At 43.1% G+C, this 26,012-nt stretch overlaps 1 protein-coding gene across 4 annotated transcripts in view; it reads left to right on the plus strand.

The window, feature by feature from the left end:
- The window catches only part of KCNJ5 (potassium inwardly rectifying channel subfamily J member 5), a 51,510-nt gene extending 26,849 nt beyond the window's left edge, over positions 1 to 24,661 (plus strand). For 2 of the 4 annotated variants that reach the window (XM_020808919.3, XM_078379826.1), the window contains one exon: positions 22,761 to 24,661. In XM_020808919.3, coding sequence (XP_020664578.3) covers positions 22,761 to 23,152 — 392 coding nt within the window. In that variant the 3' untranslated portion in view covers positions 23,153 to 24,661. Of the gene's footprint in view, positions 1 to 19,669; positions 22,258 to 22,760 lie in introns of those variants that run through there. The other 2 variants (XR_013538322.1, XM_072979024.2) reach the window with 2 other exon arrangements.
- The last annotated feature ends 1,351 nt before the right edge of the window (positions 24,662 to 26,012 follow it).

Raw genomic sequence — 26,012 nt, forward strand, 5'->3', positions numbered from 1 at the left:
TTCAGGAGAAAGGATGGGCTACCTATGCACACAAACACATGTGTACACAAATCACATATATATGGATCCCTCGATATATATAATGCCTCTGCATGGTATGAAAAAAAAATCATGGAATTTATTTGGGAAAGGCAAATGTTCAGGACATGATGCTTTGCTCATAACAGATGCCAGCATGTCTGCAGAGAGCATTTCAAGTCACATATCAAAGGGATGGAATATTTGATAAGAGATGTTTCTGCTCACCCCATGGCTGATTCCTGTGTAGAGTGGCTGCTGATAGGCAGGGATGGAGACTTGAGTCACAGGATTCGCTGTCAAGACATAATTCCTTGAACAGGATTATAAGACCTCTCAATGGAGTAAGGAAATCTTTGAGTCAATGGGACTTGTGCACCTACTGAATCTGCCATGCAGATGTTGCACACTGAGGTCGAGCAACTTCAGGGTCCTTGATCTTCCCCCGTATGGTTGATGATCCTTAAGTCAGATTTAAACAAGGCGGCCCTTTCAGGGAGACCACCATCAATGAGAGATTTCTTCTCTGGAACCCCTTCCAATAGAGAAATGTCTTCCCTTTAAAAAAAGGACTGGAGGCCACTGTGCACATGTCACAGCCAGGAACGTGTATCGCGGCTTGTAAAGGGAGCAAGCTCCTACTCCTCCTTTCTGTGTATTATCCAGGTCATGCATATAAAATCAGCCTGACACACCACCAAATATCAGGGCATTCAGTTGAGCTCTGCATCTCTTGGGAGAGGCTGTTGTGAAATTTTTAGGTAAATGAGCGACTAACAAAACACAGATAAACCCGTCCGCTTACTTTGTTTTGATGAGCGCTATGCATGGCGGGCCCAAGGGAGCACTTTGCTGTTCTGCTTAAGGAGAGCTGCTCGGGGCGTGTCAGAGTTTTGAGCTGCCCGACAAAGAAGGAGAATATGCTTCCTGCAGATTAGGGGCGGTGAGTGTGAACTATAAATGCCTGACAGAAGCTGAGTTCAGGCAGGCAGTAAGCTTTCAGGTGGGACCACGCTCAGGGCTTGTCGTCATTGGCCCTCACCCTAGTCAGAAAGGCCACTGTCTGTCCACAGAGCCACCTGGCTTATGACTGTTCCTCTTTATCACTCTTACATATTTTACGTATGTATTTCTCATCGTATTTGCATTCCACCTAGATCTAGAGATCTGAGGGCAGGGAAAGACAATAAAACAACCTTCTTCTTCTCCTCCTCCTCCATGATTAATACTATGATAATATTGTGAACTACAGTCATTTAGCATCATTGTAAATGGCATAAATTATAAACAATGTCCATCAATTCAACAAGCCTTGTACAAAAAAACTACAACGCAGCATCTCAGATTGAAGCTCACATCCTTGGACCCAAAAAGCTTTGGTGAAAAGCCATGTTCTGACTGAGCATTGAAATGGAACGAGCATCAGCACTAATCAGACCTCTCAAGGGAGGACATTCCACAGATTGGGAGCCACCACAGAGAAGGCCCTCTTCTACTTTTCCACATTATGCATTGGTGATGTTGGTGGGACACAGACAGGGGCCTCCTCAAGAGACCCCAGTGCTCAGACAGGTGTTGTGTCGCATGTCATCTCTGAGTAAGCAGGAAGAGAAGCACAAGCGAGAGAGCAGAAATCTCTGGTAGTTTTCTAGCCAAACCCCCAGCTCTTTAACTCAATTTAGGCATTTCAAAAATAATTAACCTGAAAGTGTAAACAGTGAGACAATTCTAGTTCCACCACCTGCCTGCTTGCGGCTGTCTGCATGTACAGATGGCATGTCTAAAGAAGGAAACATCTACTACACATAGGCCAAAGTCCTGTTGGAGACGTACACTTGCATAACTCAATGTTACACAAGTGGCGGCTCTAATCAAGACCCACTGGAAGTGCTGGGCATGAAGCACTCCTGCAGGCACATCACATAGCTGGCCACTCTGGGACCCAGAGAACTGGTTTCACAACTGTCTTGTTGTCTGCGCACAAGACTTGGCATGTTTCTGACTGTGTCCCTTTATGAAGAGGATTCCAGCCACTGAATCCCTCCAGACAACTGGGGATTCTCACAAAAACTGGTCAACCAGCATGACATCTGTCACGTCCCCACCTGTCCCTTGGTGGTTTCACCAATCACAGGGCACAAGCTATGTGTCATTTCGCTGCCACCAGTTGATTATGTCAACATTGTTTATTATTAACCACAGAGGTCCAGGCAATGTGTCATCTTCAAAACAACCAAATAGAAATTGTTTATTATTACAGATGATGAAAGTACAATCAGTGTCATTAACTCTTAATAGAACATCCTACTTCATTCGCTCTCAACTGCCAACCCTCTCTTTCTCTCAACTCCAAACTCCAACTCTCAATTTCTCCAATCTCCAATCTAATTCTCTCCTCCCCCTGCAGAGACTCTCATATCTCGTGACTCCACCTCTCCAGCACTCCCATTGGTCCATGCAGACAGCACATCAATATTCATGACCTGGGTGGATGCCACAACACCTTTACCTGCTAAAATGCCCCCAGAAATGCAAGGCCTTTACCTTTGGCTAGATGCAACACCATTTCATTGGCAGTGTTGTATGGGAGATTCAGTGGGATTCCATAGAGCGAGCAGTGCTATTCTTGGAAGCTGGGTGGGGTGGCGCCATTCTCTCACATGATTTTGCACTGACCTTTCTATATGGACATCCGCAGAAAATATTTAGACCTGTTTTCGTTAAAGAAGAAGGCTGTTTGGATGGTGACACACTGAATTATAGTCTGTCAACAGGAGAGTCATGGAGAAGGTGGTGGCCTTTTTCAACCAGATAACGAGGAGCCACAGAACGAGACACAACGAACTTATAGGTCCAGTTAATTAAGTTTGTTTGTTATTTTGTATATGTGATGTGATGTGTGTGTGTGTGTGTGTGTGTGTGTGTGTTTGTGGTGATCCTGAAAAATCAAGGTTCCTGATCTTGTAAGAGGGGCTTCCCATGCAACAGACAGCCTCTTCGTAATGGGAGACAGGGACAGGAAAGGGGGCGTTTGTAGAAGTAGCAGAGATTTCTCATGTTTACAAAAGAACCCCTTTGTCGAAGGTCTATAAAGGGCTCCTCTCTCAAGGTGGAGTTAGTTTTATCCTTGCCCAAGGTATCCTCTTCAAATCCTAGAAGCCATGCTGATTCTAATACATGGGAAAACAGATCCTCTTCTTGTTTCCCAGGCACCCCGTATCGAGTCAGAGGGCTGTGGTTTATCTCTGAAAACTCATGTTATTTCACATTCATTCACTTACCTATGTAATATCCACTTTCCTTCCAGCAAAGAGACCCTGAATGTCTTACAACATGTTTTTTTAAAAAAAAAAAAACGATCCAGCTAGAAGCAGAGTAATATTAAAACTCAATTAAGCATATGCTTATATTAAAGCAACTGCTGAGATTGGTTTTAAATTGAAAACAATTTAAAACAATTTGCAAGCCCATCGTGAGGGTAGACCCCTCTTTCCTGGCTTTCTCCAGGAGCTGATCTAATTTAATTTCAAAGGCCTGGATGCGTTCTTTTCAATGATGAGGGAACTGTATAGTTTTGATGAACTTACACACATTTCTTCACTCAGTGCAACACAGCAGTTGTTCTGAAGGGAAATCTCCCCCCTGCGGCAATTTCCATTAACACCCTCTTGGAGATTACTCAAAATAGCCACCTCCATGGCCTTAAAGACATGTTTGTTACCATGGGAGCCTATGGCTTCATAAAACAAAGTAGACAAAAGAAATGCATTGGTAGAAACTCTTTCATCTTTTTTCCATTGCACTGGGAGGGGGGAATAAACAAAGTCCCGTATCTAGAGCAAGGAGTTCAAGATCAATATTTTAAAATGTCCATGATGCTTTAGTTTTGAGAAAGCTTTTGTCTGCAATCCTTGAAAGGCTCCCGTACAGAGGAGGGACAGGATCTGTTCCTGATCATCCCAGAGTGCAGGACATGTAATAATGGGCTCAAGCTACAGGAAGCCAGATTTAAGCTGAATATTATTTATTTATTTACTTTTATTTATTTATTTATTTGGTTTATACCCCACCCATCTGGTCTAAAAGACCACTCTAGGCGGCTTCCAATATAGTAAAAACAGTGAAATAATATAGAAAACACACACAATTACATAAATCATATTGTAATAAACAGAATACAACAATAGAATAGAAAATACATAAGGAGAGAATAAAGAAAAGTCAGATATTAACTGGAGGGAAGGCCTGAATGTATAGCCATGTTTTTAATTGACTTTTAAAAGTGTCCAAAGTGGGGGCTGCGTGGATCTCAGGAGGGAGATTGTTCCAGAGGCGAGGAGCCACCACCGAGAAGGCCTGGTTTCGTGTCCTTTCTTTCCGGGCCTCCCTCGTCGTTAGGCTCCTCAGCCTCACCTCCTGGCTCATGCGGGTGATCAGAGTAGATCTAGGTGGAAGAAGGCATTCTGTCAAGTATCGAGATCCTAAACCGTTTAGGGCCTTATATGTAAGCATTAACACTTTGAAGTCAATGCGGAAATGGATGGGCAGCCAATGCAGCATGGCCAGAATAGGAGAGATATGTTGGCATTTTCTCACTCCATTGAGGAGTCTGGCCGCTGCATTCTGCACCACCTGAAGTTTCCGCATCAGCTTCAAAGGGAGCCCCATGTAGAGCGCGTTACAGTAGTCTAATCTAGAGATTACGAGCGCATGTACTAAGGTAGTGAGCGCCCCCATGTCTAGGTAAGGTCGCAGCCGGGCAATCCGCCAAAGGTGGAAAAAGGCGGAGTGGACTACCGACAGGAAAAACTGTTAGAGCAGTATGAGAATGGACCCAATGACCTTGGGAGGTGGTGAGTGCTCCAGCGTTAGAGGCATTCAAGAGAAATTTAGACAACCACCTGGCAGATATCCTTTGATTTGCATTCCTGCCTTGAGCAGGGACTTGACCTCTGTAGCCCTATAGGTCTCTTGCAACTCAATTATTCTATCATTCTATGGTATATCTGAGGCATATTTGAGGGCAATTCTTACCAGCCAAGATGGATGAGGGCCAGCTGAGCAGATACTAGGCCAGCTAAGCTGTGCTGAATCCCAACAGAGCCCGCTCCTGAGATATTGGGAATTACGTAAGACTATCTCACTCTTTGTGCCACTGTTGTGGCTGTTCCCCTTTCTTTTTATCTTCTGCTGACAGATGGGTACCAAATGACTCTGTTTGTGGATCCCTGTGCCAGCAGATGTCTCAAGATCAGTCAGAAGAAAGAGGTTCTTCAGGCACAATGACATTTCTGCCACTCTAAGGGGATTTCAGGTGGCAGCAGAAGTTTTTGAGAGCTTCTCAGCAGCAGATGTTTCTATTCCATCAAAAAGACATCAAACTGGCCGATGTGCAAAACAAGGCCAAGGTCCAACAGTTGATCCACTCAATCCAAAGATTACTGCCAGAAAGAGTGACATACCCTTCCTCTTTTTCCTCCCTAAATATCTGCTCTGGAGGACTGAAAAATCCTGTGGAGCAAAGCTGGGTGGCGTTGAGATCAGTGGTAGCAGGTAAAGGAGAAGACAGCCCGAATTAAATTGATTTTGGATACCGATACACCATTGGGTGCATCTTGGATTGTGAGAGCCTTTTGGCTGATTAAACACAATTCTTATGTCTTCCTCTGAATCCTGGAAAAGAATTGGCAATCCAGAACTCATTTGAGGAGAGCGAAGTAAAGTTTTTGACATCTTTTAGAGGTTAATGTTGTGTCCAAATCAATTTTCTTCCTTAACTGACATTTTGGAACATTAGGTAAACATTTTGTCCAGCATTGGCATTAATTATGATTCGCATCTTTGATGTTGGCTGCTATCAGTTGAGGCCTTATTTGTTTCCATGTACAAGTTATTAAGCTATGAGTTATTCTTAGCTTCTCCAAGGACATCTTCGCTTGTTGACAATATTGGCCATTTTAATACTGATAGCCTTGACTTATTTTTGACAGTTCTGTTGTGGTGGTTCCTATGTCTCTACTGGGGTTCCCAGTGTGGTGTAGTGGAAAGAGTGATGGACTCTGGAGAACAGGGTTCAAATCCCCACTCAGCCATGGAAACTCATAGGGGGAGTGGAACTGGTAAAAACCATTCCTTAAATATCTCACTTACTTTGAAAACCCAGTTAGTGTCACTATAATTCGGTTCTGACTTGACAGCACAGAATGTACACAGACAAAGTAATGCTTCTGCATGATAAAACATACACACACATATTTAAAGTTGATAGCTTTGTAGCAAAATAAATATGAATTGCCTCTGTCAGTAATAACTGCATCAGATGATTATTTTCTCTATATGGCCCGCCCATGAGTTAAATCTAATTCTGAGTCCTTACTGTATGGAACCAAATGAATGTGTGGGATTTGTTAAGTCAATCCTACAAATGTAAATTGTCCCATATTTCATTCTTGCAGGTGAAAAAAAAATTCTCTCCATTGGATGAGAGAAATTTCTGTGTTGTTTTTCCTTAAAGCCTTGTGTTTTGTATTTTACAAAAACATGCATTTTATTTTTAAAAAAACTAACCTATTGTGCTCAAAATTAGAACGTTTTCACACGCCCAAAAATCCAGGGGCTTTTCTGCTAATGTGAAATGTTCTAGTTTCTTTGCTCTCATGCAAGAGTAAAATCTCTCAGCTGGGGTGGAATTTCTCAGCAGTTCAACAGGGGCATTTTACTGTGTTCATAGGGTCATAAAATAATGAAGTAGGAAGGGGCCTATAAGGCCATCGAGTCTAACCCCCTGGGCTGAGGAAAAAACAAATCAAAAGTAATGAAGACCAAAATGTTGTGGCACCTTAAAGACTAACTGCTATATGTTAATGTGAGCTTTCATGGACAAACCCATGTCTATAGATTTTGCCCTAGCTTTGTGCTGGGAGCGGGGTGAAATTAATTTAATGAGCTCACGAAGACACAAAATGGGACTCTATTATCTTCCATTTTTTTGCTCTTCTTTGAATTTGGCGGCTACACACTCCTTCAGTTGTTGTCATTTTTAAACATTTTAGAGGTTGGTGCTTATCAGAGGAATCATTGTAAAAAAAAGGTATATATTAAGTCCCTAGTTTGACTTTTCTCAATGCAGAAGTGAGAGCTCATATGCTTTGGGGAAACATTGTCTAACTCAGTTTCTACTTATTTTGTATAGGCATAAAAGGGTGTGTGTCTGAGGATCGTTTAATAATGATGTTTAACCTTTCTGCCACTCACAAGGAAAATTGTGGGATATTCTGGGCTTTATACGTTTCATCTTCCTTTGCTTCTCCTCGAAGGTTAGAGTGAACCTCATTCTCCTCTCTGTCTGTTCCTCAGTGCATTTTAATTGTAACCAGGCACTCCCAGACAGTTCTCGGAATCAACACAGAGACAGCCAATTAAGACTGTACTTGTTAGGATGATTTCTGCAGTTGCCTCATGAACTCCTGTCGCTGAGATTAAGAACTACAGTATAGCTTACAATCACACAGGGCTAATGAAGAATATCTAAGCGGTATCACAGTAGCTTCAAGTAGATAATAGTCTATGACTTATATAAAGCTCCTCTGTATTGCTTATTCCTTCAAACTCACCCCATCCATCCAATGTGCTTATGCATAGAAGTGATCCGATTTTAATCTTTTATTATTGTCACTAGAATCTGTCAACTAAAAGGTGTACTCAGGAGAGGGGTGCATGTACACTTAGGGCTAACCTACAATTTATATTATTCCTGATTTTTAGAAAGCATACTTAAATTGGCCAGTTTTCTTTTGATGAAGGATCCAGCTGGACCGTCAAATAGGACCCTATTAGAAACTCAGTTCCCTTAAAACAGTGGTGTCGAACTGTGGCCCTCTAGATGTTCTTGGCCTTCAACTCCCAGAAATCCTGGCCAGCAGAGGTGGTGGTGAAGGTTTCTGGGAGTTGAAGTCCAAGAACATCTGGAGGGCCACAGTTCGACACCACTGCCTTAAAAGATAAATGACATATGTATGTTCTAATTAACTTGGTTTTGTTTTGCAATTGGTCATCAGGAGATACATTTGCAAGTCTGGTTTCTTAGCCATGGGACTTTGAAGGAACTGCCTGTCTAAAGGGAAAACATAATTGCAACAAACATTCATTTATCTTAATGTATAATTTGATCCTCACCAACATGTTTGGAGCTTACAACATTTTCCAGCTGAAAAAATCCCTGACTTCAACACACACTGCTGTTTGACTCCGAAGGTGCAGTTTGCTCCCTAGGAGTGTAGCCCATTTGAAGGCAAAACTCACAAGAGAAGATTCTCCACAGATAACTATTGCGGCATCTAGTCCAAACCTGACGGGGTATTTTCATTGATCAAAATATTTAAAACTGAACAATAAATTAGACATTGCAGACTAAACATAAGGTTAAAAGGTAAAGGTTCCCCTTGACAATTTGTCCAGTTGTGTCCGACTCTAGGGCACAGTGCTCATCCCCATTTCCAACCCATAGAGCTAGCATTTGTCTGAAGACAGTTTCCGTAGTCATGTAGCCAGCACGACTAGACACGGAACGCTATGACCTTCTCACCGAGGTGGTACCTATTTATCTACTCGCATTTTTACATGCTTTCAAACTACTAGGTTGACAGGAGCTTGGACACTCCATTGTGTGGATTCGATCTTACGACTACAGGTCTTCTGACCTTGCAGCTCAGAGGCTTCTGCAGTTTAACCTGCAGTGCCACCACATAAAGCCAATAGAATCTGTGGCTTTGGCAGACTTTCCTTGAACTACCTGGGCTCAAGGATGAAGTTCAGGGTGTTTGGTAAATGCAGCATGGAAACCAAATCTCAACTCCAACCACCACCTAAAATCTGAATTGGACACAATTTTTAATTTCGCAATTCAGGCCCTTCTTTCAAAATTCACCCTTGAGATTTTTCATTCACACTTCAGGGCTCAAATCTGATGCACAGAGACACCTGTCATTTAAGCAATTTTAGAGGAAGGCTCTGTGCCTGTTTAAATGAATGACTCTAGTGAGGAATTGGGGAGCTTAAATCCGATTGCAAATCAGCTGTCAGATAACTGTCAGTGAGTGAGCGCTACATGTAAGGTACTCTCATACCCTAACTGCTATGTGGGGTGGGGGGCAATAATCTTTTGTCAAAAGTAGGAAGTGAATATTAAAATAGCCGGTGATGTGTCAAATATTTGCATATCCGGGGTTTGCTTGACAAAATTTGGAGGACACTTTCTCAAGACTGCTTGTTAAGATTATCAAGCGGACTTGACATTAGTGTAAATTTATGCTGCAAATGTGTCTTCAGTTTAAGAATGTGAAGAATACTCATGAAATGGCTTGTCTCCTTAAGTTTCGGCTGTCCTCCCCTGACAAGATGCTTCACTGAGGAAGCTGACAGTTGCATGAGATTCCTTCCTTCCTGGTAGAAGTGAGACAAGACTCCCCACCCCCTAGTTTAAGTTCTCTATAATTTGCACAGAAAGGTGCACAAAGCATGTGTTGTGGCCTTTTGAAGAACAAAGCAAACACACAGAGAAATCACAGAAAGACTGGCTGGGGTAAACAGGCCCATTTGAGAGCCGAGGTGATCAAATCTCCCTAAAACGAAAGAACCGCCCTCCCAGCTTTACACAATTAATCTTAGCAAATTGGTGTCTTTGTGTAACTGCAAGGCTGATTGAAGAGTATCAAGAAGCCTCCGCTAGTTGCTCTACTTTAAATTAGCTTTGGGCAGAATCACCTTCCTCTGTGGTTTCTGAGTTCATATGGATGCCTTTGATCAACAGAAAGGGAAGAGAGAGAGATTTTAAAAGCAAAATAAAAAACCAAAAACCACTGTAATTTATCCACCCACTGCACTCATTCGGCTTTGTCTGGTGTATTTGAAGAATGACATGGCTGATTCAATTAGCAAACATTAGTGAAGATGAATTGTCCACCCTTGAGCCATCATTCGATGGTACGATGAAGTGGTGGGCCTATCATCCTACACTTTCTGGCATGTGTTCTTAGCCTGCCATACCTGGGCCTTGATGGCAGTTATCCAGCCAGTGGCTTACTAGTTTTTAATGAGGCTGACAGTACAAGGACTTGAAATAGGAAAACCCACTGTTGCTGGGTTGATCATTAACACCAAGATACTGTACCACATCCCTTTTTTTCATCTGACTTAGGCTAGGCTGGAACACCCCTTCAAATAAGCCTGAGGGCATGGATTGGTCCTCTGGATATCATTAGATTCTAATATCTGCCAGCCCCAACCTACGTAGCCAGTCATCAGAAATGATCAGAGTTTTTGTCCCAGACATAGTTAGAGTGCCATAGCTTCCTGATCCCATCTTTAATCCCTCTTTAACCACACTAGTCCTCATGAGTGACTGGAGAGTTGCAGAGATGGTCTCATTTTCTCTGTCATTGAGTTGTTCTCATATTATGTTATGTTACTTTGTACAGTGATATTGTGTACAGTATTTGAACCTATTCCCTGTATTTTAGGCAGCCGAAGCTGGTGATTCCGATGTTGTGGGACAGTAAATTTGTTCTAGCTTTTAGTCCAAACTTCAAGGAGTTAATCCAAGGCATTGGAGCTGGTTTGGAGGTAGGGTTCAGCACTTGGTAGAGCCCCTGTCAAGTTTGGACTAAAAGCTGGTGTGGACTCATGCATCAGAATCAAAGTCATCCCTGATATTAGAGCTTTAAGAATTTTCCCAAGGCTGCTATGCCTTGATTCATTGTGCAGAAACCTCTGATAAACAGGGACTTCCTGAGAAACAGGATTTGCCAATTATTGTCTTTTTAATTAAAGAGACTTTGCAAGACTTTTCTGTGGCCAATTCCAGAAAATAAGGGACATATATTTATGTGAAATCTAGTTTGGCCTACATTTATGTTATTGCAGTTGTTGCTTTTGTTCGCCTGATTTAAATGTTCAAAACCTTGCAGAGGTGACTGTGGTTACGATTACTTGTTTTTAAATACAGCAGTATAACTACATGTGTAAACAAAACTCCCCACTATGAACCTGTCTCCACCCAGTTCATGGAGAATGGCATGGTGGTGGACTATAAGCACATGATGGATGGGATGGGCCCAGATGGGTGTATTCCCTTTCAGTCTTTTTTTTCTTCATGAGGACTAGAACGGTTCATTAGAATGCTTTGTTTTTATACGAGGAAATATCCATGAACACCCAACCTGGCTCAGTGTTTTGCAATGCAGACATATTCACCAAACTTATTATACCTTTGCTCAGTCTTTCCCAGTTTGGCTCCCTCTAGAAGAGTTGGTCTCCAAACCCAATCAGCAGCCATGGAAGTCTGGATGCTCTGAGACATAATGAAAGTCATCTTGAGGGTGTCCAGTTGCAGAAAGTTATTTTAATTATCTTGTGTAATCAGTTATGTCAAGAACATCATAGAATTAGCTGGGACAGAAAGAGGGATCCACCCCACCCCATAAACTGTCCATTTTGGGAATTCTTGTGCATTGTTGTTAATTGGAATCACTTAGACATGCAGATGTCTGGGACATTTATGGCTTTTTCACTCTGGTCTCCCAGGGATTTTTGTTACATTTCCATAAGCTTGGCTAAATATGCTCAAAATCTAAAATCCATCTGTGGGGCTTACTTTTGTCAGAATCAATTATATAAAGGAAGAAAAGGTGCAAGCGTTCATGTTCTCCAGAGTTCTTCATCAGGCTAGATGCTAACATAGGTAAAGGTAAAGGCTCCCCTTGACATTTAGTCCAGTTGCGTCCGACCCTAGGGGATGGTGCCAAGCCATAGAGCCAGCGTTTGTCCGCAAGTTTCTGTCACGTGGCCAGTGCGACTAGACATGGAACACTGTGAGCTTCCCACTGAGGTGGCACCTATTTATCTACTCACATTTTTACATGCTTTTGAACTGCTAGGTTGGCGGGAGCTGGGACAAGCGATGGGAGCTCACTCCATCATGTGGATTTGATCTTACGATGGCTGGTCTTCTGACATTGCAGCACAGAAGCTTCTGCAGCTTTAACCCTCAGTGCCACCACGTCCCTGCTAACATAACTATAGTCAATTATCATGAAAGCCTTGTCCACCTGTGGATTTTGGGTTTTGTTCCTTTCCTATAGAACTATGGTGTCTTGCTTTTAAGAGCAAATCCTCTGGTGTCACAGCAAGAGTTGGTTTGTTTGAGACCGAGCACACAAAGCAAGCTTTGTGCACAAACAAGGATTCCTTCAAAAGAAAGACACAGAATTAATTGAGAACTGAATCCAAACTACATTCCAGCATCTTTTTAAAATACTGGCCTGATTGATCAGCCCAAACAAGATAAGTCTATGAGTCAGGTTCCTGAGTTTGCAAGCCAGTTATGATCTGAGCCGAGTGGGGCTTGGAGATCCCTTCATTTTTGGTACCTTTAAGTTGTAACAACCAGTTTGTTAGCTAGAGTTAAACAACTGGCTAGGAGAGGCTGGGCAGAAAGCAGATGAGTGTTTAGCTAAGGTCACTGAGCTATTTGCTATGTCTGAATGGTGTTGTGGTGAATTTTGAACTGCAGACACACTACATGACAGCCACACTTAGAATGAAAACCAAAAACGCAGGTATCTGTGTGGCCTGCGTCAATGAACAAGTTCTAACAGTTTTCATTTACATGAGGTACAGCTCTTTTGTAAAGATAATGGCTCTCCATTCCTTATTCAGGATGAAGCCACGCAAAAATGATTCTGCCTTAGGAAAATTCGTTCCCCTTTAACGATTGTGTGAGGGTTGCATGTGAGGTCAGAAAGAACAGGGAAAGTGGGTGTGATGGACGATGTCGCTGTTCCCATTAACCAAAACACCCCAGGGCTTTGATCCTGAAAGCCCTGACTCTGTTACGTCACCGCTGAGCTCTGAATCATCCATTCAAATTTCTGCTCTGCTACGAACTCACTAGATGGCCTTTAGGCAAGCAGATTTCCCCTCTTCTATTGCAGATCCTTGCCCATCTGCAATATTAGGCTCATAATCATGACCTACTTTTCTTTAAAGGGCTGTTATGAGGATTATGGAAGAAATGCACTTTCAAAAGTTTGCAATGCATTAGAAAATGGGAGGCACTGATTCATTTTTACTGCAGATACTGCAGTGAGCAGGGATTTACACCCGACCACCTCTCGAGTCCATCCTGATCCTAAAACACTGATTATATTGCTGCTTTTTTATATGCAGTGAAATAAAGTTTTTTTTTTTAGGATGAGGATGATGATGAGGTGATGGGTTATCAAGTCCATCCTGCGTCAAGGAGGCCCAGTGGGGAATTGAACTCACAACCTCTGGCTCCACAGCCAATTGCCTAAACCACTATCCATCAGGATGATCAACAGCTGTGCAAATCTATTTTTAGGACAGTATCCGGAGAAGGGGTGCTGTTTGTTTATTGACTTGAGGATGAAAGAATTACAGGGCTTCTTTCTTAACATTTAAAGGTGAAAATAAAACTTGTGAAGCAGAAATCCAAATCTCTTACAAGAGCTTGGAAACCTCTTCAGATTGATGTTGCAGAAATTGTGTAAGGGCAGCTGATATTCCAGCAAAACCAACATTGTGTTTTGTAGCACCTTAAATAGAGCAGCATAAACTTTATTTCCCATGCAGTCCATGAAAGCTTATGCCCAATAAAAATTACTAACCTTTAAGGAGTCACAGCATTATAGTTTGGTTTGGATATTTGGCTGTTTTTGTTTGGTGTAAAATGTCCCATACAACATCTTAGCTAGTCCACTCTTGGCCACAGTCTTAAAAGCAACCCCAGCTCTTTCATTCTTTAAATTTCATCACTAGTAGTGTTCTCAAGCCTCCTGGAATTCCTCTATTTCTCCATTTCCCTGGGTGGGAGACAAATCTCAGGGTGAGAAATCCTGAAGGATGAGAACATATTATTTTTATTTGTGAAATGTCTTAAAGCTTGGATGTCCATCTTTGTATGTTCCCAGATGAAAAATTGGGGCTTCCTGGCTCAGTGCCAACAATGCTTTTATGTTTGTTGCACTTGTGTAATTGCAGTGCAACTAGAGGCCAGGAAAAAGAGAGGAGGGCTGGGGATCAAACTGAGAGGGAGAGGCCTTGCACTCTCCCGCCTTCTGGAGCAAGGCGGGGAGTGAAGCACCAGCATCATAACTTGAGAGCCTTCTTTTGGATCAGTGTTGAGTTCAGTCCTGGCCACAGTGACACAGTGCTAGGAGGAAAAGCTCTTCATGTGGCTGGCAATGAGCTTTCTGCAAGTCCTGGAAACTATGTGACACCTGGAAAAACTCCCCGCTAGATGTGTGTGCTGTAGAGAAGAGTGCATAAGAGCTCTAGCAGGAATGGCAGCACATTTTTCCATCTGGCTAGCCTCCTCCAACAAGCCTCGCTCGGCTTGCCCTGTTGCCTGGTTAAGGAGACGTTCCCCAGATCCTGAGCCTGTTTAGCTGGATTCTTCTTGTGCTCATTTCAACAATCAGCTGGCCCAGGAGCACTTATGTATGCTCTCCCTCCCAACTCTGCCTGCCCTGTCTCTGTGACATCACCATGACCATGTTTCTGGCTTATAGCCTTGAAAACCATAGGGCATGGAATGTGGCTCATGATGACAACCGGGGATGTACTGTAGAATAGTCATGTTGTAGAGCTTCCTTTGTTTTCATAAACTATTACTGCTTATTTTTAAGAAGAAAAGTTTTTACCCTGCTTCTCTTAACTTTGTGCACAGCAGAACCTAATCTCTCTCCTCCCCATCCACCCATGAGTGCTAATTCTGACTCATGTGTTCCTTTAAGTGAACCAATCCTGGGGCTATATTCAAGTCTTGAGAGCATTCAGCAAAGGTAGAAACCTAGCCTCTTTCCTCTAGCATGGAAATCAAAGTGACCTGTGTAAGGACGAGTTTTCCCACAGACAAAATGTGCGGAATTAATAAGAAACTGAGCACAAAGGGTGTTCTAACATCTTTTTGAAGTGAGAAGGGGGACACTATTGACTTCTCCAGCAACCAAGGTTTTAGTTAGATTAATTAGTGCAAATGGGGTACTAATTTCTACAACCATTCAAAAAATCATACTTTGCTGGCTTTGATGCTAATGAAGGGCATATAACTCCCTAATTAGAGAAATGATGGTTGGAATATTTATGATTTTCCCTCTTCTCCTCAGACTAACCCACACTGTCCATTCCCCCATGCTTTCAGTGAAAAAACTCTCTTTCATCTGCCGTGTAATTCCTCCATGTAAGAAAAGTAATCTCTCACTTAAAGGGCTCCAGAACTTTTCTTTTAAAAATGTTGCAGTGTGTATCTGGACAGAAAGAGGTTTTACACAGTGGTAAAGTTTTTAATGAAATCCCTACATGGATGGATGGATGGATGGATGGATGGATGGATGGATGGATGGATGGATGGATGGATGGATGGATGGATGGATGGATGGATGGATGGATGGACTCCAATCTCCAGCACATTTACTCATGTGCAAGCACTGTAGGGTTCCATAAATCTATTTCTGAATCATTTAATTTGAATTGTACTGTTGTAGCATAGATATCTGCCCTTCTCTGTTCATTGTAGAATGATGATGATGAGCTACATCCTTACTATGTAGCATATCAGGCAAAAAGTGCCATATAAATACGCTACATCATGTGGGAGTAAATCAGCTTTCAGTTCCAGCCTATGAGCTCTCCATGGTTCTGAACTTGAGTCCCCAAATCCGTTCAGCACGTTGTACAGTTCCTCCAAACTTCATATTCACTGTTGGGCACTAGAGTCACCAACCCCTGCTGGTGTGGAGCGTTGCATCCTACATCGGTTTTCTGTGCCTGTATGCACAAAAGGAGATGCAACAATGGAACAAGGGTGATTGTATGCTCACCTGTCAAACACACCATGAACATCGCACAGCATCTAAAAGAGTGGTAGAAAACAGCGAATGAATGAACTTACCTGTATTTGGTTCAGTGGATTTAAAAAAATCCTCTCAAATAAAATTGTCTTTATGACAAGCAGATGAGACAGAAGAGAGCCACAACAATCTGTAGTAGTAGATTAGGTTAAGAGAAAGGGACTGGCCAGTACATCTAGTGACTCGCTGGAGACGAGAACCAGAATTTCCCAACTCCCAGGCCAATTTTCTAATACATACCTAACACTGTTTAGTAGACAGCAGCCCAGCTAGCTTGGGGCCAGATCTTAGCACAAACCTGACTCAACAATCTCAGATACATTATTTTCCTCCCTCCATCTGGCTGACTTCACAGGATTATTGGGTGGGGGAGGGGTACTAGTAGGCCACCCATTCTCATTACATAAAATGTAAGTTAAAGATATAGTAAGTAAAGGAACTGCATAGAAAATGAAGAAATGAATGTGAAGCTGGTTGGTGTGCAGTTTTTGGTACAAGAACATACAGTATATAAGGTATCTTGGCTAAGGATTGTGGTCTTCTGATGCATCTGGAGGATGCAATGGATTCAGGAAAGGTACCTGGAAATTATCTTCCTTTCTCTATCTTGATTAAATATACCTGGAGGAAATCAAAGTCAGGAACAGCATCGATACAAATGGTGGAAAGATCACAAGGGAGATATACTATCACTATGATATAAGGCAGCATATCAGAGATGGCTAAATTATTAGGATGAAACAGTTAATATTCACATGGACGTTTCAGGCATCTGATTCATCCCCCTGTGGGTGTTGGCATGTATTGTGAAGTCAACATCGCACGTACACCCTGTGAGCATCATTTCAAAAGCATCCCTGCAGGAGAAGCCTTTGCATCACTACTGACCCTCAGGGCCTCTGGTCTATTACTGCTGAGTGGGTTTTGCATCATTTTTTTGGGGGGGGAGGGTGGAATCCACCTATGGAGGCCATGCTGCACACAAACATCAAATCTCAAGATTTCCCCTCTGAACCAAACAGAACTCAGCGTCCCTGTTTCATGCCCTCCCGCACTCCCTTCCTTTTGGAATAATTAACCAGGAAAATGAGAAATGCATTTGTGGGTTGATCTGTGCTGCGTTGGCTGCTTCCGCCAAGCCCAGGCTCTTAATGAAGTCTGAAGCCGACGAGGACATGGCAGCCATCCCTTTTCCTAGGGACGTCAGGGTTGCCAAGCAGTGCAATCCCTGAACGATTAACTCCAATGCACACGGTGCTAAAAAGGACTATCTGAATGGCATTACGGAGCAATTACACATTGCTTCGGTTGTGTTGAGCTTGTGTACCCTTGGGGCTAGTGGAGGAAAGCAATTTCGGCAGGAAGCCGATGAAACAGGCAGCATTTGCTCGGTGAAAGCTTTCCATTGTTCCTGCCTTAATTGAATATTTACAGCAGAGGAGAACAGCGAATCTTTGGTGGGGTTCCAGACTGGAAAGGTTCTCCCTTAGGTACATGATATGTTCCCAGGATCATTCAACAAACAGAGCTTCCCTGTCTGAATGTCTGAGCTTTTTTTCATATTGGGAAGGCAAAGGAACTTTTCTTTCCCCTGGGATATTTGTTGTTGTTTAGTCGTTAAGTCGTGTCCAACTCTTTGTGACCCCATGGACCAGAGCATGCCAGGCCCTCCTGTCTTCCACTGCCTCGTGGAGTTTGGCCCTGGGATATATTTGTTTTTAATCTGGGGCAATATAGCTACACAGAAGGCAGAGAGGTCTGTCACAGGATGAGAAGTCCCAGATACATTAAGATGTAATTTAAAGCATCAGCTGGAGCGAAATATTATCTTGTTCTCATGCTGCTTATGATCCTTTCAAGCTGGCACACTATAGAGAAAAACACAGCCAAAGAAACAGTGGCCAGAATCCTATTGGACATTGGCCTTTGCATAAGTTAAATCACATGAGTTATGGTAGCACAAATGAACAGAGTGCCAGTTGTGCTCTAGAACACACATTCATTTGGATGCATGACCAGGAGCACAGCCAGCACCTCATTAATTAGCAGCAAAATGCTGCTGCCACTTAACACAGCGTGACTTAGGCACATGTACATTTCCAGTAGGATTCTGGCCAGAGTCTCATCTCCCATGCTGCCACTCAGAACCTGTGTTTCTTGCCATTTTGTGCCAAGGGTGGCCCTCTCTTGGCTACCAATGCCAAATTGCACACATATTTAAATTGTGCGATTTTTATATGTCTCTGTTTTTGAAATGCTTTTCCTTTATTTTGTGGCAATGTACTCTAGACCCTTTTTGCCTGGGTCCCCGAGAGTCTCACTCTCACTTATGGGATACAAGCTGTTTCCTGCTACTCTGTTAAAACCATCAAAATAGATTGTGCTGACTCTGATCATTAGAAAGGTGTCAGTCATTATGCCTGGCTGTGTCTGTGTGGGCATGTATGTGTTTTATGAATGTGATGACAAGGAATTCCAAGATCACGATACTTTATTTGTTTATTTGCTTATAGAAGGACCCCGTGACACAGTGATAAAACTGTAGTATTGCAGTCAAGACTCTGCTCATCACCTGAGTTCAATCCTTGGCTCAGGTAACTGGCTCAAACAAGCAACAATAGTGCTTTTGAGCAGGCTTTAATAAGGTGGAGGTGGATAGAAGGTAGGTTATGATTGATCAATCTCTGCATGATCTGCAGAAGATTGGCAAGAGTTGGGGGGTATCATTGATTCCCCCAATTAACCAGTTTTGGCTCCCACAATGGGCTGTCCTCAGAGCTATGTGCCTCAACAATCAGACTTGCAAAGTAAGCATGTGTTTGCCCTCCAGTAACCAATCACAAAGCAAATCATCGCTGAATATAAATTACAGAGTCAAGGGACATTGCATGCTATGGGAAATGAGCATCTGTCACTGTTTGGAAGAATATCTCTGCAAAAATACTTGATAGGTGTGTTGTCTTGTTTGACCCTTACTCTTAATTGTCTTGACTATATCAAATAGCTACATGCACAGAGAGAGAGAGAGAGAGAGAGAGAGAGAGAGAGAGAGATGCACACGAAGACAAATTAGGTTGAATACATTTTGTGTGGAATGACTTGTGGACTTGTACTGATCCTTGGGCTATGCATATACTTAGAGACACCGTGTCCCTTCATTCTCCAGTTATGTCGGCCTGCGTCAGCCATTATTTTGAATGTGCTCCAGTCAGTTAGGATTCTACTGAATATTAAACTAGCGCCAGCCAAGCCCAAAGTCTGCCCACCTCTAGCACGGCAAAAGCTGGGCCAGACGACATGGCCTACATCATCCTGTTCTCCAAGAAAAGGGAGCTGCTGCCATTGCCTCCCCCACAGCGTCTGCTGCCTGAGACAGTTACCACACTGTGTCTTGTGACAGGGCCAATTTTGATCAGCTCAAATTACACCAATCTCGCCAAGGCAAGGATGTTATTCACACAGTTGTACCGGAATCAGGATTTTTTTCCCTTGACCCACGGAGAAGAAGATACTGAAATCCCAGCCAAGCCTGCTGTTTCACGAACAAGGCCCACTTATCCCATTTGGAACATTCTGGATTTCCTCTCTTCTTTTTATCAGTAGATGCTTCTGGACTTCCTGATTCTGGCATTTTCTACAAAGCCAGAATGCTGACTAACACTGTTCTTGTTAATACTGTCTGCTCAGAAGCCTACTGTAACAGAAGTTTTTTTTTCCAACAGCCGGTAGGAAATACATCCCCACTACCACCCTGTCCTGTTTCAAGAAGAAGAAGAAGAAGAAGAAGAAGAAGAAAGAGAAGGAGAAGGAGAAGGAGAAGGAGGAGAAAAGAAAAAAATGATCTTTTTTCTTCTTCATTCTGTACACAGTGCTTTCTTTCCTGCTGTCCTCCTGAGACTTCGTTTTTGGAATATGCAAAAGAATTGCTAAAATCCTGTCCATGTAAGATTGCACCGTGGAAGTCAGATGAGATCACAGTAGGGCAAAGGGAATTTTTTATTTACATGAATGGAAGATTTCCTCCCCTGTACCTCCATGTTCCACAGCTCCCTAAGGCTTCCTTTCCCCCAGGGGTGTCGAATCACCAAAAAATCCCTACTGGATTGCACTCACATATTTGACCCTATCAACTATCATCTGTAGCATACCTATCTGACAGACTGTATCCTACTATCTATTTGCCCCAAACTAGCCCTCTCAGCTCTATATAAGAGACTGCCACTTCCTTTACAGAGCTATCTGGCTGATGCTAGACACATTCTGATTGGTCAGAATGCTTTACTATGCTTCATTATGCAAATATATTCTAGTCTTTCCCAAAGAATCATGTCTACACATACATATACATATCTGGAAGTTGAGTCATAGCAACAGTACCTCTTTCTTAGAGTTTTGCTACTCATCCAAGTAGCTTCTTCAGTCTGAGAAGAATTTAAGAAGCTACCTGGATGAGTACCAAAACATTTCAACCTAATAAGAAAGAAGTCCAGTTGCCATGACTCAACTTCCAGATAATCTCACCTGGATGACTGAGAATCTTCACAGATATACATATATACATATGGCCGGTCAGAAGCGACAACAGCAGATTAGATGGACTGACAGTGTGATTCAATATAAAGATCTTACCATGTTTTCATGTTCATATATTCCCCCTCCAGCAGGGATTCTACGTAATAAGCAAACTGGTGGTCTTCCCGTAGGTCAATACATTAGCATGTGTTCCATTCAAGTGAAACCACAGCTCTCTTGGAGTGAACACACAGGTGTCCTAATGTACCTGTGCGTGTCCAGCTGTGTGAGAACAAATCCATTCTGAAGGAAATCAACCCTGAGTGCTCACTGGAAGGACAGATCCTGAAGCTGAGGCTCCAATACTTTGGCCATCTCATGAGAAGAGAAGACTCCTTGGAAAAGACCTTAATGTTGGGAAAGCATGAAGGCAGGAGGAGAAGGGGACGACAGAGGATGAGATGATTGGACAGCGTCATCGAAGCAACCAACATGAATTTGACCCAACTCCGGGAGGCAGTGGAAGACAGGAGGGCCTGGCATGCTCCGGTTCATGGGGTCACGAAGAGTCGGACACGACTAAACAACTAAACAACAACAAAGGTGTCTCTTTATCAACTAGGGATAGGATATAGATGGCTCTGGGGTGAAACACCCATTAACTCTAGCCAGCTGAGCCAGTCATGAGGAATTAAAAGAGTAACAACCCTGTAATCTAACACTATATGGATGATCACACTTTTTCTATCCTTGTTAGAGATCTTTGGCTATATGGATAAATAGATGGCCTTGGGGTACCTGGTGTAAAAGAAGGAGCCACCTCCTGTTGCCCTTTCCTTGCACATGCATTTGAGAACCACAGATCACTGTAATTTCCTTGAGCAGAGTGGATGCTAAAGTGTTTGCTTGTGAGGAAAGAGCCAGGCTACTTATTAAATATAGAAAGCAATCCATGAGTGCCTTTAGGATTGAGTAGCAAAGCTGAACATGGATGGGGAAGAGACTTGGCAATTTAAATACTTGGCCCAAAGCACTGTCTGCTTTCAAAATTATTCTTTGAAGTGTTGCCTCACTCTCATCCACCTTCTTCTCTTTTTATTTAAATGTCTGCCAGAAGTCAAGCTTTGTTCATTGAGTATTAGGTCCTTTTTGTTTGGACATTAGAATCCTTTTTTTTTTTAAGTGGCTTGTCAAGGAAGTCTCCTTCCAGGTCTGGCTGCAACACTAAATGGCTTTTAACCTCAAAAAGTGGGGAGAAAAGGCGGTGAGCATTGGAGGGTGTGGCCCACTTGTGAGGAGACTGGTGCTTGAATCAATGAGGGTTTATTATCAATTGAGATTGACAAAACAAACTCTTTGACCTCTCATGGGCTAGTTTCTTAACCACTTCTTAAATCCGAGTCCTCTATCCCCACAGTTACCTTCACCAGGAGGGGTCTTGTACCACTGCACAGAGTCAACCCCACTGACCAGAATCGTGAGATCCACAGCAGGGAGGGTTAGCATGCCTGCACTGAGAGCAGCAAGTCTTATCTCTTGCCCAAATTTCCTTGCATCTCACAGGTTGCTGGTTCTGGTGTGCCCACTGACACTGTCTCTGTCAGCATCTCAGCTGAGTGGCAATAGGTTTCCTGGGGTTAGGCCAACTGGCTTGGCATCTTTGTTCCCTCTACCCTGAACTGCACATACAGAGGAGGGGCAAGATCTATTCTCGACCATCCCAAATTGCAGGACATGCAACAATGGGCTCAAGTTAAAGGAAGCCAGATTTCAGATGAATATCCGGAAAAACTTCCCAACTGTTAGAGCAGTACGACAGTGGAACCAGTGACCTCGGGAGTTGGTGAGTGCTCCAACCCTGGAGGCATTCAAGAAAAACTTAGATCATCACCTGGCAGATATGCTTTGATTGTATCCCTGCACTGAGCAGGGGGTTGGACTTGATGGCCTTGTAGACCCCTTCCAACTTCACTTTTCTATGATTCTAGGATGCTATGTTAACTCCCGGAATGGAGAAATATGGGTTATGTTGCCCAAGAAATCTGAAAACCTCATCCCTAATTGGCTCCATATGTGGTATTCTGGGATTTGCATTTTGGTGAAAAACCTAGAATTTTTTGTCACTGTTCTGGATGAGATCTTAGGGCTTCATGACAGAGGTTTCTAACCTAAACTGCAAATCCCAGTATTCTCTAGGACAGAGACGCAACCGTCCAAAGTATTGTCAACCAGCTATAACAGTGACATGAAGAGCCCTTCCTTTTCCGTATCTCTGTGACATCTCTCTTTCTTTTCCTCTAGGAATGACTTGTCAGGCTCGGAGTTCATATATGGACACAGAAGTGCTTTGGGGCCACCGCTTCACCCCGGTCCTCACTCTGGAGAAGGACTTTTATGAAGTCGACTACAACAGCTTCCACAGCACCTATGAAACCAACACGCCCTCCTGCTGTGCCAAAGAGCTGGCGGAGTCCTTGCAAGAAGGGCGGCTTCTCAGCCACTCATCCAATGCTAACCTGTTAGTTGTGGGGGAATCGGATGAAAGGAAGGAAGAGGAGGAGAAGACGGAAGAGGAACAGGAGGAAGGGAGAACAACAGAGAAGGAGGGGAACACAGTTGAAGGTCAGGAGGCTGCTGAGTTGAATGGAGCCAATGGGATGGCAGGGGATGTGAAAGGCAGCTTGTCCTTATAACACAGAGACTTGACCGAACTATAGAAAATCCAGGTGCACCACGGAGGGGCAACCAGGGAAGTGTGGGGGATGGAAGTCTACAGGACAATGTACTTCTTCCCAGCTGTATTACTCAACTCAGATGGGCCCCTCCGTATATTTGGGCTTTCCCCCCTCCAAAATGGAGGGTGCTACTACAGGGACTGACTCACCGGTCTGAGATCCATGGACACATGAATAAGTATTATCTAAGAAGTATTATGGTAATTAATATTGAAACTTCACTGATTTTTGTTTTTGTTTTGTTCTGAATGCCTCTTTTTAGGCAGAGGGAGGGTATGTATTTTTCAAACTCCCTGTTCAGTAAAAGGAATGTAGCTGGAAATATTTTCCTTCTTTAACTCAATGCATCGTAGACACAAAGTATTGAATAAAATGAGAGGCAGGGAGAGGTGAGGGAGGGAATCTTCCATGTTTAACCAAGCATTCGATGTAACTTCCTGTGTGATGGCTCATACTTTGAGTTTTCTTGCTTCTGGGGTCCTATCCATTGTGCTTTCCATCCACATATGCTGAAAGGGAGAGGGGTTCCTGCCTTTGGAGATGAGGCCATTATCCTTGATAGCTGGGGATGATGAGCATTGTATTTGAGTTCAGCCACAGATCAACAGGTCCAGGAAGGCTGCTTAAATGCTTCTGTAAAGAATGAGGGCCACCAATAGGGTCCTGTCCTCAATTAGGGAAGGAATTCATTTGACAGTAGAGAGAAAAGAGAGGGGGGGGATTCACAATGGATCCATCCTAGGTTTTAGCTTGAAATTTACATCAGCCATCTGAGATGCTGCACCCTGTCCCTCAAATAAGTTCAGCACCATGGATAGTTTATATACAGTTTGGACTAAAACCCGGAGCAGATTCCGCACCCTTAAACTGGAGCCATCTGTCTCCAGTGTATTCTGTACATCATGTGGTCGCAGGATATTTATATCGCAGAATGTACACACAGTTGGGTGCTGAAGTAATAATTATTGCATGAATAGTTTTGGGTATAATTTCGAGACACACCTTAGTTTCGTTTCATTCTCCCTGTTGGTTAAGCTTGGAGTGTCATTACACAGGTAGCCAAAACTGTGCCCTCTATGCACACAGATGTAAAAGGAACCTGTGGGGGGCAGCTGTGGGGGGCTCATGTTTGGAAAAAAATGTCAAAATATTTTTAAAAGGTAAGAAAGAAGTAGACAACCCAGTGAGGACAGCATGGTCTGTGGCCACATATTCCTGACTGGTTCTTGGTAAGGAAAACGTAAAATGGTGGGTAAGGATGGAACAGAAATACTGGTATCCTGTGGAGGGATAACACACTTTTTTGTAAAAAAGAAAAAGATTTACAAAGGACGTTTTGACATTTCTGTCATGCTCAAGAAGTGGTCTGTTAAGTTCATGGCTTCTGTTGCCATTCTACAGGCGGGGAACTGAGGCAAGGCGTAAGCTTCTATACTTGACAATAATAAAAGCTGTGATGGAATTTCACGGAAGGTCTCCACTGACTATTTGAAGATGCCCACCTTCAAAACTACACTTACTTTCCTTTGCTAGATCTATGATATTCCTCCAAGAACATGCAAGTACCAATATATATATATATTTTCAAAATGAAAAGGTGTCTGGATCATCTCATGCAGACACATTAAATTTTGGAACTACAGCTCTCAGAATACTTGAGTGGCCCTGGTGGCAGGGATGTCTTGAGAACTGTAGGCCAAAAAGGCAACTTCCCAGCTACTTACTACATTCCTAACTATGTGCTTTTAGCAATTCCATCAATATACTGCTCTGCTAAAAAGGTAAAGGTAAAGGTTCCCCTTGACAATTTTTGTCCACTCCTGTTTGACTCTAGGGGGCGGTGCTCATCCCCGTTTCCAAGCCATAGAGCCAGCGTTTTGTCCAAAGACAATCTTCCGTGGTCACATGGCCGATGCGACTTAGACACGGTCCCTATTGATCTACTTGGATTTGCATGCTTTCGAACCGCTAGGTTGGCGGGAGCTGGGACAAGCGATGGGCGCTCACTCCGTCGCAAGGATTCAATCTTACGACTGCTTGGTCTTCTGACCCTGCAGCACAGGCTTCTGCGGTTTAGCCCACAGTGCCACCACGTCCCTACTGCTCTGCTAAGATGCTATGAATACATCAGCAACCACTTTTCACCATGCCACTAGCTTTTCATGAAATTTCACTTTATGGAGACCTTTCTTGCACAAGTTCAGAGGAGGGCAACAAAGATGATCAGGGGGCTGGATCATCTTTGGATCATCCTCTATGAGGAAAGACTGAAAGAACTGGGCTCCTTGAGGGGAGATAGGATAGCACTCTTCAAATGCATGGAAGGTGTTAAACACAGAGGAGAGGCATGATCTGTTCTTGATCATCCCAAAATAAGGCCACGTAACAATGGGTTCAAGCTACAGGAAGTCAGATTTAGGCTGAATATCAGGAAAAATTTAACTCTCCTTTATAGAGTAAGCACCTAAGAAGGCTGGTCTTTGAGTTTGCCAGGCTTTATCCTGATGATTTGGCTTCAGAAGAGGAAGAAGACCTTATGGAGCCAAGACAGGGTGGCTTGGAAGGGAAATTCAGTGCCCCAATGCTCAATGTTGTTCAAGATGCTACTTGAATCAGCACACTCAGCAGGAAACTATGAGAAGATCAAGAAATATCAATAGATGTGAATCTCATGTGTCCCAAGGGCAGGCACAGGGTGAAAATATTAGAGCAAGAGCACAACCAGCATTTCAAAGCTCTCTTAGTGCTCTTTGGAAACAGCTAGACATCAGATAAAGGCCAGGCTGGAAGTGATAAATTCTTTGTGTGTTGTCAGCAA

The sequence above is a fragment of the Pogona vitticeps genome, chromosome 8 (genome assembly GCF_051106095.1).
Source record: "Pogona vitticeps strain Pit_001003342236 chromosome 8, PviZW2.1, whole genome shotgun sequence".
Lineage (NCBI taxonomy): Eukaryota > Metazoa > Chordata > Lepidosauria > Squamata > Agamidae > Pogona > Pogona vitticeps.